The 12,597-nt window shown below is 51.2% G+C and overlaps 4 protein-coding genes across 4 annotated transcripts; 1 reads left to right on the forward strand and 3 right to left on the reverse strand.

The window, feature by feature from the left end:
* Positions 1 to 116: 116 nt before the first annotated feature.
* On the forward strand, positions 117 to 2,840 carry N7515_005755 (beta-glucosidase; the record flags this gene model as incomplete). Its single annotated transcript, XM_056666499.1, has 4 exons — positions 117 to 896; positions 956 to 1,207; positions 1,259 to 2,200; positions 2,229 to 2,840. The coding sequence occupies 4 exons, from the start codon at positions 117 to 119 to the stop codon at positions 2,838 to 2,840; spliced, it is 2,586 nt and encodes an 861-aa protein (XP_056520095.1).
* Positions 2,841 to 3,171: 331 nt separating this feature from the next.
* Positions 3,172 to 4,791, reverse strand: N7515_005756 (MDR family MFS transporter; the record flags this gene model as incomplete). Its single annotated transcript, XM_056666500.1, has 3 exons — positions 3,172 to 3,902; positions 3,962 to 4,416; positions 4,490 to 4,791. 3 exons carry the CDS (start codon positions 4,789 to 4,791, stop codon positions 3,172 to 3,174), a joined length of 1,488 nt encoding a protein of 495 aa, XP_056520096.1.
* A 553-nt stretch (positions 4,792 to 5,344) lies between these two features.
* On the reverse strand, positions 5,345 to 5,659 carry N7515_005757 (putative LaeA-like methyltransferase; the record flags this gene model as incomplete). Its single annotated transcript, XM_056666501.1, has 1 exon — positions 5,345 to 5,659. The coding sequence occupies one exon, from the start codon at positions 5,657 to 5,659 to the stop codon at positions 5,345 to 5,347; it is 315 nt and encodes a 104-aa protein (XP_056520097.1).
* A 2,042-nt stretch (positions 5,660 to 7,701) lies between these two features.
* N7515_005758 (glutamine amidotransferase subunit DUG2) lies at positions 7,702 to 10,897 on the reverse strand (the record flags this gene model as incomplete). The annotated part of the gene is made up of 4 exons (XM_056666502.1): positions 7,702 to 9,419; positions 9,472 to 9,658; positions 9,720 to 10,268; positions 10,694 to 10,897. The coding sequence occupies 4 exons, from the start codon at positions 10,895 to 10,897 to the stop codon at positions 7,702 to 7,704; spliced, it is 2,658 nt and encodes an 885-aa protein (XP_056520098.1).
* Between the last annotated feature and the right edge of the window lie 1,700 nt (positions 10,898 to 12,597).

Genomic DNA, 12,597 nt, shown 5'->3' on the forward strand with positions numbered 1-12,597 from the left:
CTGAGATAGTTCCGACAGATACAAATCTGGAGAAAATAATGCACTCGTTCTTTTGACTGGCCTAAGTACGATCTTTTCTATACTTTTTCTTTCTTTTCCACTGCGAACCCGCCACCATGGCGCCGTGGGCACAACTAGCTCTAGTCACTCTTTTGATACCGCAGATTTTGGCTTCTCCAGTGCCAGAAGAATCGGATTCGACTACACACTTGCATGTCAGAGCGGCAGAAGGCTATGAATCGCCGCCGTATTATCCCACTCCTCCGGGAGGCTGGGTCCCCGATTGGACCGAAGCCTACTCCAAGGCGCACCGCATAGTCAGCAACATGACGCTGGCCGAGAAGGTCAACTTGACGACCGGCACTGGATTTTTCATGGGACCTTGCGTGGGACAGACTGGCAGTGTTTCTCGTTTCGGTATACCCAACCTGTGCCTCCAAGATGGTCCGTTGGGCGTTCGCAGTACGGATCACAACACTGCTTTCCCGCCTGGGATCTCAGTTGGCGCGACCTTCAACAAGGATCTCATGTACGAGCGAGGTGTTGGACTCGGCGAAGAGGCTCGTGGAAAGGGTGTCAATGTACTTCTGGGACCATCCGTGGGAGCACTCGGACGCAAGCCACGCGGTGGACGTAATTGGGAAGGCTTCGGCTCTGATCCCACTCTGCAGGCCATTGGTGGTGCGCAAACGATCAAGGGCATACAGAGCACCGGTGCAATGGCTGCCCTGAAGCATTACATTGGTAATGAGCAGGAACAGAACCGTATGAGCAGTATCGTTACCAAGGGGTACTCATCTAATATCGACGATCGTACATTGCACGAATTGTATCTGTGGCCCTTTGCCGAGGGGGTTCGTGCGGGTGTAGGCTCCTTGATGACAGCGTACAATGATGTGAGGCTCATCCTGTGTTTTTCTTTTCCTCAATTGTGTCCGTTGCTAACATCCCATAGGTTAATAGCTCTGCGTGTTCTCAGAATAGCAAGATGCTCAACGGTATTCTCAAGGATGAGCTTGGCTTCCAGGGCTTCGTGATGACAGATTGGCTGGGCCATTACTCTGGAGTTGCATCTGCCCTCGCCGGTCTGGATATGTCTATGCCTGGTGATGGAGCAATTCCGTTGTTTGAGACTTCGTACTGGGGCTCAGCGCTGTCGCGCTCGGTCCTGAATGGAAGTGTCCCTGTGGACCGCCTTAACGATATGGTATGGTATCTTTTGAGTAGAGGTGTCTTCAAAAACTAATTAGACATTCAGGTTACACGCATTGTCGCCGCTTGGTATAAACTTGGGCAGGACAAGGACTATCCTTTGCCAAACTTCTCATCCAACACCAAGAATGAGAAGGGTTTGATTTACCCGGGAGCTGTCATCTCCCCAATTGGTGTCGTGAACCAGTTCGTCGATGTGACGGCGGATCACAATATTACCGCAAGAGCTGTTGCACGGGAGGCAATCACTTTGCTGAAGAATGACATGGATATTCTCCCTCTTCGCCGCAACGATTCGCTAAAGGTATTCGGTACAGATGCAGGTGGAAACCCGAAGGGTCTCAACTCATGTGGTAATGCAGGTTGCAACAAGGGCGTTCTGACCATGGGATGGGGCAGCGGCACCGCCAATTTGCCCTATCTCGTCACACCTCAGGAGGCAATCGCCAATATCACCGACAATGTGGAGTTCTATATCCAGGATAAATTCCCGAAGAGCGTCACCTCGAATGCCGATGATATTGCTCTTGTGTTTATAAACGCCGACTCGGGTGAGAACTTCATCACTGTTGAAGGAAACCCGGGTGATAGAACCAAAGCCGGTCTCAATGCCTGGCACAATGGCGATGATCTCGTCAAATCCGCAGCAGAGAAGTTCTCCAACGTGGTGGTCATCATTCACACCGTCGGGCCCATCCTGATGGAAAAGTGGATAGAACTCAAGTCTGTCAAGGCCGTAGTCGTGGCACACCTCCCCGGACAAGAAGCTGGCACCTCTCTCACCGACGTCCTTTTTGGCGACTACAGTCCCAGCGGCCACATGCCATACACCATTCCCCGTAGCGAGGACGACTATCCAGAAAGCGTTGGCCTCGACAGCCAACTATTTGGCCAAATCCAGGATACCTTCACCGAAGGACTGTACATTGACTACCGCCACTTCCTCAAAGCCAACATCACCCCCCCGCTATCCATTCGGCCACGGTCTGTCATACACCACCTTCAACTTCTCCGAGCCGTCCCTGTCAGCCGAACACCCCCTGGACACAGCGTACCCACGCGCAAGACCCACGAAGCCCCCCACCCCAACATACAACACCACAATCCCCGCCGCAGAGGAAGTCGCCTGGTCCTCCACCAAGCTCCACCGCATCTGGCGCTACCTCTACCCCTACCTGCTCAAGCCGCAGTGGATCAAATCGGCAAAGGCATACCCCTACCCCGATGGCTACAGCACCGAGCCACACGCCGTTCCTCGTGCTGGAGGCGGCGAGGGCGGAAACCCCGCTCTCTTCGAGACTGTCTTCTCGGTCAAGGTGCAGGTCAAGAATACGGGTAAACGGACGGGCAAGGCTGTTGCTCAGCTGTATGTCGAGCTTCCGGATAGTCTCGGTCTGGATACGCCGGCTTTGCAGCTTCGTCAGTTTGAGAAGACGAAGGAGTTGGCGCCGGGCCAGAATGAGACGCTTACGCTGGAGATTACACGGAAGGATGTGAGTGTTTGGGATGTTGTTGTGCAGGATTGGAAGGCTCCTGTCAATGGGGAGGGCATTAAGTTCTGGGTTGGTAATAGTGTTGCTGATCTGCCTGTTGTTTGTGTGGTTGGAGGGGAGTGTTCGGCTGAGTAGGGGCTTTCGGTGGTTATCGGGCAACTGGTGGATGTTGGTTGCTTCCATTCCAATGTTCGATTTTCGATATATCATTACAAGTTGCACATATCTATGTGAATAATATTTTTCTTTCGAATTACTGAGGTGATGTCGATTAGGTAGGTAGTCTCGATATAAATACCTACGGAGTACAATCTAGTGGATGAAATGCCCCCAGCGAGCTTACAGCATTCCTCGTCAGGTTTGGATCTCTACTCCGTCGAGAAAAGGACGTTCCATGCACACAGAAATAGGTAACATTGACGGGAACCCTTTGGAATGAATCTAACTGAGATAAATAATCGAGAATCTACACATCACGCGGAGCCTCAACAACAACCGGCGTCTTCTCAACATTCAACCCAGTCCTCGTCTCAACATGCTCCTTATTCAACTTGGCCCCGAAAATAAACACCGAAAAGAAAACCCCAACACCAGACATACAAGTATACAAAATCCACATATTCCTCAAGCTCCACGCAAACGCCTCCCTAACAGCCCGCAGTTGCGCCGGATCCGTAATCTCCTTAATAGACTCGATACTCGCCGCCGCCGAATCCCCGGACATCTGCGCCGCCATAGCAGCTGACATGCCCGAAGCCAGCAAGTCCGACTGTCTCTGATTCATGCTATTCTGGAAGACCACACCGCCAATTACAATCGACGAGGCAGTCGCCATGTTGCGGATGAAGCCGATAGTCGCCGTCGCTGTTGCGGTGTCTTCCTGCGAGACCATGGCTTGGATGGCGATGATGGGCGTTTGGAAGAGGAAACCGGCGCCTAGACCGCTCAGTAGCTGGAAGCCGACTATCTTGCCGACGGAGGAGTCGACGTCGAGGGTTATGTAGAGGCCATTGCCGATTGTAAGGAGGACCAGCCCGATCCAGATTAGTTCGAGGTAGCGGCCTGTGCGGTGGATGATTGCGCCGGTGAACATGCCGGAGAAGGCTTCTGTTACGACCAGGGGCAGGATTAGCACGCCTGAGCCCATTGGGGAGGAGCCGTGGACGGATTGGAGGTAGAGGGGGATGTAGTATTCTCCTGCAATGAAGACCTGGGTATATCGTTAGATGGTGGATGCAGGTAGATAGTGAGGATACTCACGAAGCCATGCGCAAACGCTACTAGTGAGGTTGCAATATTGGAGAACTGAGCGAAGATATCCATAGGCATCAGAGGATACTTGGCAAGTTTCTTTTCGCTGTAGATGAACAGCAGCGAACACAGAGCTCCGAAGATAATCAGACAGATTACCTGCGGGGATTTCCAGGGAAATGTCTCGCCGCCAAAGTCAAGTCCCAATAGAAGCATGAGGGTCAGACCGAGGACGGAGATACTGCCGAACCAGTCAATTGCCCGGACGCCGTCCATGATTTTCGTCTTCGGGTTGTGCACATCCAGAAAAAAGATCAGAAGAACAGACGCTACCCCGGAGATGGGAAGATTGATCCAGAACGTCCATCGCCAGGTCACATACTGGCTGAAAGCACCACCGAGCAGTGGACCAACGCCGCCAGCGAAGGCCCACATGACCTCCATAATGCCGAGATATAGACTACGGTGTCTGTAATATCAATTAGCAAACACGCAGCCAAAATGGGCTCTGAAATGGGGCTCTGAAATCACACCTGACGCTGAACAAATCCGAAATAACGATAGTCACAAGCTGCAGTAATCCACCACCTGCAACACCCTGCAGCGCACGACCCGCAATCAACATCTCCATACTAGTCGCAGCCCCACAGATAATCGAGCTAATGAAGAACCACGCAACCGCAAGAAGGAGGATAGGTTTCCTTCCCCAGATATCAGACAGCTTAGCCCAGATGCAGGCGCTGGCGGCGGAGCTGAGCAGATAAGCTCCGCCAATCCATGTATAGCCCGCTGAAGAATGGAAGTAAGCCGCGATTGTGGGGATCGCCGTAGCCATGATCGTTTGATCTAGCGCGGCGATGAACATGGATAGCTAGCGGGGATTATCATTTAGCCAAGGGACCTAAGGTAATGGTCTGAGGGTTGGAGGATCCATACTGAAAGAGCTATCATGATCGCAGCGAGGCGCACTTTGCTTCGCCCGACGGGCCCGGGGGTTCTTGGATATCCATGGTTGCAGCCATATTGCTGCTGGATCTGAAGATTCAAATATAGGTCAAGACAGTCAAGACAGTCAAGACTCAACAGACCCGAAAATCTTTTCGCGGGTCCGGAACCGGCCGTGTGGAGTGGGGCTCTGGGGCTCGGCCACGTTTTGCGGGGGCGAGGAACATTCCATACATTCCGTGGTAGTCTGATAGTCTAGTACGGAGGATGATAGGAAGAAAATGTACTTTGATGAGATCAATCCCCAGAGGAATCCAAAACAGCACCGCGTAAGCGCCAAAGCACATCAACCAACAATAAAGGAACGAAAAATTAGATAACAACCTCGATATAGATCCATATTCAAAAATCCTCCCCCAATGCAAGGACAAAAAAAAAGTAAATCAATCAACCCTCCTCCCAACCGTAACCCCAAGATTAACCAAAGCCCTCGCAGACTGACAATGAGCCTCAAACTCCCCAGCCAACCCCTCAACAACTCCCCTTGCCTCATCCTCATCTCTCGCCTCCCCAGTAACAACCATAGAAGCCGGCATAAGCGCACGCATCAATGCAGCAACCCATTTCTGCGCCGTAGCCCGAAGATGGTCCTTGCCCAGCGTGGTATAAGTCTCACGAACGACGTCCGCAAAGCCACCAGCGGAAATCTCATCGTAGACGAGCTGAGGCGCAAACGGCCACATTCCAAGCTTGAGCATAGCTTGGCTGAGGGATTGGCGGAGAGAGGTTATCGCTGCTGGTTCTGGGATGGCGTCGGTGCAGTAGGCTGTGTGGTCGAGTTCTTCCCATTGGATCCAGCCGTTTGGTTCTGGGTTGTTAGCGGGGGTTACACGGAGGGTTGGATTAGGGTTATTTCATTTTTCTAGGTGGGGTGGAGATGGAGATGGAGGTGCAGGTGTAAACTGAGGAACATACTTAATAAAGCCCGTGCATTGGCAAGTACGGTAGGATAATCGGCCTTTTTGAGGCCTGCTGTTAAGAGCCTGATATGCACGAGGTCGTATTTGCCATGGTGCTTTTCTGGGAAGGGATGTAGTACGTTGTGGACGCTTAGTAGGATGGGTTTCTGGCGTGGTCGGTGAATTTCATGGCCTAAGGGGTATTGGGCTGAGGAGATGTCGAGCCGTGGAGGTGGAGTGATTTGTTTGGAAGGCTTTTGCCGACGTCTTCTAGCCAAATGCTGTGCGGTGTGAGACTTATATCGTTTGTGATATAAGGACTGGCGACATACCCCGTGCCAGTGCCGAGATCGGCGATTGCTCTTATATCTTTTGGTATAGATGGATGAATGAGATTGGAGAGATTGACAAAAAGTTGATGTTGGGTGTTGAGGCTGTTAATTGCGTTAGGTCAAGTCCAATCGATATCCTACCGAGCTAAGGGGCCGATGTATATGCAAGCAGCAAGGGGGGTAAGATGACAGTGGGGATCACAACGTAAAACCTATACTCTGAACATTGGGATATAAGGAGCTTTGAATAGGGAAATGAGATGTAGACCCAGCCCAACTGTGTATACATAGGAAGAGCAAAATAGTCACAGAAAAAGGAAGTACAGAATCCGAGTACAAAAGTAGGGACCACAAGTACATACACCCAACAATTAGGCAAAATGAATAGCTTCAACATACCGCACAGTCTCCTCCTCGTCTCTCCCCAGCAAATAGATTTCATCTGAAACACTCCCCATCCTCACCAAAGCCCTAGCAACTTATGAAATAGACGCGGGAGAAAAGCCCTCGCAGTTGAGAACAACAGTGGAAACGATCGAGCAGTGGAAGCACAACCTAGAAGTTTGAGATGAATGAAACATGGGATGAGTAGCAATTACTTTGTCCTTTTATATTGAGACTTTTCGTCTCTCGGACAATCTAGTCAACTCTCCAAATGTCCCCCAACCTTCGCAAACCAATTTGCCAGCGCATAAAGAAAGTACATGGAGATCTAGTTAGTTCCATGCTAAGAAAACTTGGGTCTGAGGCTGAGTTGGGATACCAGATCGATCTGAGATCGGCGCTCAAACAAAGAGAACCTCATGCATGGAATCCCCCGATTGGTCGGGAATGGTTCGCCACGGTTTAGCGGGAGTTCGTCCCTGTTTTGAGTCGGATATAGTCTAAACTTTACTGCATGGTAGGAATAACTAAAGGCTAAGACCTGAATCTTATATAGGACCACTGCAATACGCAGTACACAACAAGCGTTGATCAGAGATCACGAGTCAGAGAATTTAACATCGACACAAGATGCTAAGCATATGCATGGAAATTGGGATCGTATGCTTCTACGCACAGATCGCTTCGACTGGACGATCATTATGCGGGGAAATCGGTTGGTCTGGAGCGAGAGGTGAGCGGTGGAGCAATGCGCAGTCCCATGTGGAGCAGCAAAGAGCCGAGTCGGGATAGCAGCTGTACGTAGTGGTTCTATTCGTGGCCCGTATAGCTGTTTCCTATTACAGCGACTGTGTATCACCAATCTGGAGGGCTTTGGCTCCGATTGGCTTGAGGGATTGCGGATCTGGGATAGGTGGTAGATGTTCGCCATACCTGCTCGCTACGATGAAACTACATGTACGAATCTGGAAGGTTCCTAGGAGGATGTACCATTGAACATCCATGCGGGGAGAAAGAAAGTCGTAGAAGCCCTGAAAAGGCAAGCCAAGAGATTTTTATAATTTACATGGAAAGAAATTGAAATTGGAAAGAAATGGCGAGCCCAACGCTCGAGACACACCTACCTCAATATTTATCCACCAAATGAGCAAACACATACCGGAAGATCTCTCGGCTCTTATACAAGTTCTCCACCCGCATACGCTCGTTATCCAGGTGAGCGTTGTCGCTAGCCTGCCCACAAGGCAGATTAGCCGCCGGGGCCGAAAACTCCTTTTCCAAGAACCGGATGGTGGGGATAGATCCGCCTTCGCGAATGAACATCGGTGTCACTTTGGTCACATTAGCTGCTGCTGCCAATCCCGGTCTGTCAACGGATGCATTGCCATCGGGGGCTGACTTGGCGCGGATTGGTAATACGACCGGGTCCTCAGACGAAACTGGTGTGGGTGTGGCTTGCGTGAGGGTGGAAGACGTTGGCACCGTGGCGGTCGTTTGTATAGACCGTTTATGCGCGGCTTGCTTGCCCGCCGAGGAGCTTGTTGTGGATGTGATTATCCGCTCGACGTGCGAACGAAGACTATCTTCCGAGTCTTTACGGCGCAGTTCCGGGATTGGACCTGCGGTGGGTTTGGACTGGGGTACTGCACGGGTGTTTGCGGATTGCGGGATGGGTGGGTATTGGTGAGTCGGGGCTCCTTGGGCTGGGGTCCAGGCTGCGGTGATCGCCTCGGACAACGTGGCGAAGATTTCGTTGTCCGGGTCTCCGAGCCAAGCGTCCGACTTCCCGGTGATCTCGACTGTGAGGTCATTTTGCGAGTCGAGAAGCGCAAACTGCTCCTGGGCATAGGCGGTCAGGTCGGCGGCGACTTCGTCCGCGTGTTGATCGGGTACGATACGGATTGACAGGGTTGCTTTTGCTCGACGGGCGATAGTGGTTGCGCTCTTGCTTCCAGGGACTTCGACCGAGTGGACTGTCAAGGCAGGTTCACGCCAGCGATGCATCAGCGATTGTATCAGGGCCTGGCTGTCAGGGATTTCTGGATGTTGTAAGAGCAACGCATCGGCGATAGCCTCGAAACGCTTTTGCTCAGCGTCGGTAATGGGCCGGACAGCGTCGTGGAAGCCTGGCAATCTGATCTTCCCCTTCGGACCCACAATTGTGGATAGAAGCATTGCAATGTCCTTGACAGGCTCATCTAGCAATGTGCTGCCATCGATACCACTGTGGAGATCAGGGTGATCGCTTGTGACCACCAAGTTGGCATGTACAACACCGCGCAGTCCGTAAGTTAAGCACGGATTGTAGTCATCGAGCCAGTAACTGTTGGCCAGCAGAACCCAGTCCACAGACCCGATCTGAGCTTTGTGCTCACGCACCGTTTCGTGGAATCCCTGGGATCCAGACTCTTCTTCACCCTCGATAAGGAAGATGACATTGCATCGCAGAGTCTTTGTTCGGGCGAGATCAGCCGCAGCATACAGCGATGCCAAAATAGGCCCCTTGTTATCGGAGACACCACGACCATACAGGAACCCGTTGATGGATGTGAGTTTGTACGGATCTGTCCTCCACTTGGGTCGGTTTGTCTCTGCTCCCACAACGTCATAGTGGCCGTAGAAGAGGATAGTCTTATCCACTTTGTCGGGTGAAGTAGCGTTGAATCTGGCAAAGACAATAGGATTGGTGTCGGGACCGGTAGTCAAAAGCTTCGTCTTGGCACCGAGGTAATTGCAGTGCCGCCGAAGGAAAGCAGCTCCCTGGTTACATTCCCCGGTGAATTTAGGGCTCGCAGAAATGGTCTTGAAAGAGACAAACTTGGCCAGACTGTTGACCATTTCGTCTGAGCAGGTGTTAGCAAACCATCCATTCAAGGCCGCTTGCATGGGACATACCGTTGCTGATCGGAGTCAACTCTTCCTGGGTCGTGAAGAATTCAGTCAGATCCCAGATGCCTACTGAGTTGTCGTTTCCACCAGTCGCGTAGATCTGGCGATCCTTCGACCGACCGGCAGCCGAGGCGAGCATGGTGCCCTCGTGAGCAACCCAGCCGCCTACTTCTTCAAACCGGGAGTTGAATTTCTGTCAGAGATCAGCCGAGTCCTATCCATTCAAAATGCAGTCAGGTCGATGGAATGCGCACCTTGACCGTTCCGCTGGAGTCACCGCAAATTGCAACACCCTGGATGACATGCACAGCCCACAGATCCCCGGTATGTCTAGTGATGCGCTTGACAAGCTGTTGTGAGTCCAAATTCCAGATGTTGAGGGCACCGCCTGCTAAACCACAGTAAAGTAGCGGCCCCTCAACAGCCACAGTCAACACAGGATCTCCGTTCTGCAGCTTGGCAATCTGAGAGGGCGATGCGCCGGGCTCCTGACCCAGGCGCCACAGCTTCACCACACCATCCCCTGCACCAGTCAAGAGAGCTTCCTCGGAAGGAGCGGACTCAATTAAACCTTTGACCAGGAGCATAGAGTAGACGTAGCCATGATGCGCGAAAATCTTGTGGTGGTCCCGCTTGAAGCTCAACACGCGACCACCATCAGAGACAATGCCATCGGATGACCCCGGAGCGCGAGTACCGTCTGGCCCACGGGAATCAAAAAAGCGATGCGTCCTCTTCGATGGGTGGGCTGACGATGATTGGACATGGTTCGAGCTTGATCCCTCCTCAGAGAGATCACACCACTGCCCCAAGTTAGTATGGCGCTAGGTCACAGGAGAGAATTTAGGGACAGGTACCTGTATACTAGTGTTCTGCGCACCACAGTATATAGTACTATTATCGGATGAATAGACCACGGTGAATATGTCGCCCACATCGTGGTGTGAATAAATGGAGTAAAGACGTTCAAATGTACGCGTAGACCACACCTTTCTGTTCGTTAACTCCGGTCTTTGGACTATTTGCCAGTGCATGACTCACATTTACTACGGAGTCGCCGCCGCTTGAAAATAGTAGGCTTCCATCTTCAGATAGATATAAGCCTAGCACACTTTCTTTGTGTGCGTGGACAGATGCCACGAGGTCATAGGTTTCAAGAGACCACGCCTATTGACATGATCAGCCTCGTGACTCGGGCAATTGGGAACATTCAAGGAGCTCGACATACGACAATATCTCCCCCCTGTAGGCCAGCAAAGACGCATTGTTCATCAATGGCTAGAGCGAGAACGGAGCGGGTTGCGAGCACGCGGTGGCCGATGCCGCAGTCACTGGAGGGATGGGCAGTATCGACCTGAGTCATTTGAGATTCAGAATCCCAAGTTTTCTGATCCTCGACTTCCGAGGTGCTTTCGGATTCAACTAAATCCATAATTAGTCGGAGAAGGTGAAGTGGTGATGCTGGTGTTCTCCGGTCTCCGCTCAATCAAATCAACCAAACAGAACTCTGGGATTTGTTCGGGATTCACTCCATTCTTATCTCGATGTTCAAGAGCTCAACAATGACATGAAGAAAAGGAAAGGCGGTGCGGAATAACAAGAAAAAAAGGACAACATGCAAACAAAACATATTGCACCATCGACGAAATATTCGACTCACCATCCCTCGCATCCCTTTTATTCCAGCAACAAGTCGGTCTATACGATCAATCAGTTATTATAGTCCCAATTCTGCTGCAACTTATTTATGCCACGGTCGCATCTTCGCATTTTCACTATATTTTGACTGCCAGGTTCCGGACTGATAGGATTGAGCAGCTATTATACGCACCTGGGCTCCCACAATAGCCGTGCTAAAGGGATACTGGGGCGACGGCCGACAATGACCATGATTTACAAGATCGGAAGTAATCCACGTTTCTTGAGTAGAGGAGGCTCTTCTAAGTACCGAAAGGCTCCAGATATAGCGAGGTTGACAGAATATGGAAGTGTACTGCGTACACCGATGTTGATCTGCACTTCAATCCTGGGAGCTCAGTCTTTATTAATGGACAACGGACAGGAACTTTCGGAGAGATAAGACTTTGCTCGTGACCATCGGGGCACACGTTGGGTATATCTTTAAGGAACCCCCTGATGGGCTTTCATTCTTGGGTTCTGGACTAGAGACATTGGCCTGCCAGGCTGCAGGTGCCCATCTGTGATCAATGTGTCCAGGGACCTGGAGGTTATTTACAAAAAGCCGGAATGAAGTGGCACAGCAGGAGGCAGTAAATGGCGCCATTCTCATCACTAAACTCATCATTGCGGATGCCTCCAATAGATATGTCGAAGACTGCGAAGAATCAGAGTCCAAAGCTCTCACAGTTGATTCAGCCACACGTCACATGTCACATGGGAACACATGAGCACAGCCACAGGGGACCGGGCTTCTCACCAGCCACAGTGACGGTGACCCCGTCAGCCAATCAACAATCAAATGTCACCGCTCTTTACTTGACTTTCAAGGAGTTCAACTGAATCTGAAGTCAGAAGCAGATGATTCTGTGTCATATTAGTTTATCAAATCTATTTCTGTTCTCTTGAGAGCTTCGCCTCCAAATAATATGAACATTGTTCTGGAAATCTTCCGGATCCCAGTCTATGCAACTATCCCGCCGATCAACTTTGGCGCCCAACAACTCCTGTGATGTGAGAGGTGAGCTCATCGAGCCTTAGATACGTGGCTGCCTCCCAAGTGGCACCCAATAGCTACTACTGCTGGGTCTTATATCTCCTGCAGCCTTGCTCCATGTTCGTTGCTCTGCCCAACGTGGACTTGATCCCCAGCCACCCTGTCCACATCTTCATCTCATCTACGCCTTAAAATCTCGTTGGACGCTTGCGATCGGACCTTTCCGCTGAGGCCTGCGTTACAATTCTAACTGCCTTATTAACCGTTGAAGAACGCAGAGCGTTGCTTCTTCTTTTATCCCCTGTCGAGTCCTCCAAATCTTCACGTGTGATCTATACCCCGGACATTTCTTTCACACTCTTTTAAGTTTTACCCTACACAGTACACCGCGTCCTTGTCGACCATCGATCTCGACCATCTGATGACTGATCTTCGATAAAGTCGTCAATACGACTGCG

The sequence above is a fragment of the Penicillium bovifimosum genome (assembly GCF_028826915.1).
Source record: "Penicillium bovifimosum strain IBT 22155 chromosome Unknown utg000005l_segment0_segment0, whole genome shotgun sequence".
NCBI classification, from domain to species: Eukaryota; Fungi; Ascomycota; class Eurotiomycetes; order Eurotiales; family Aspergillaceae; genus Penicillium; species Penicillium bovifimosum.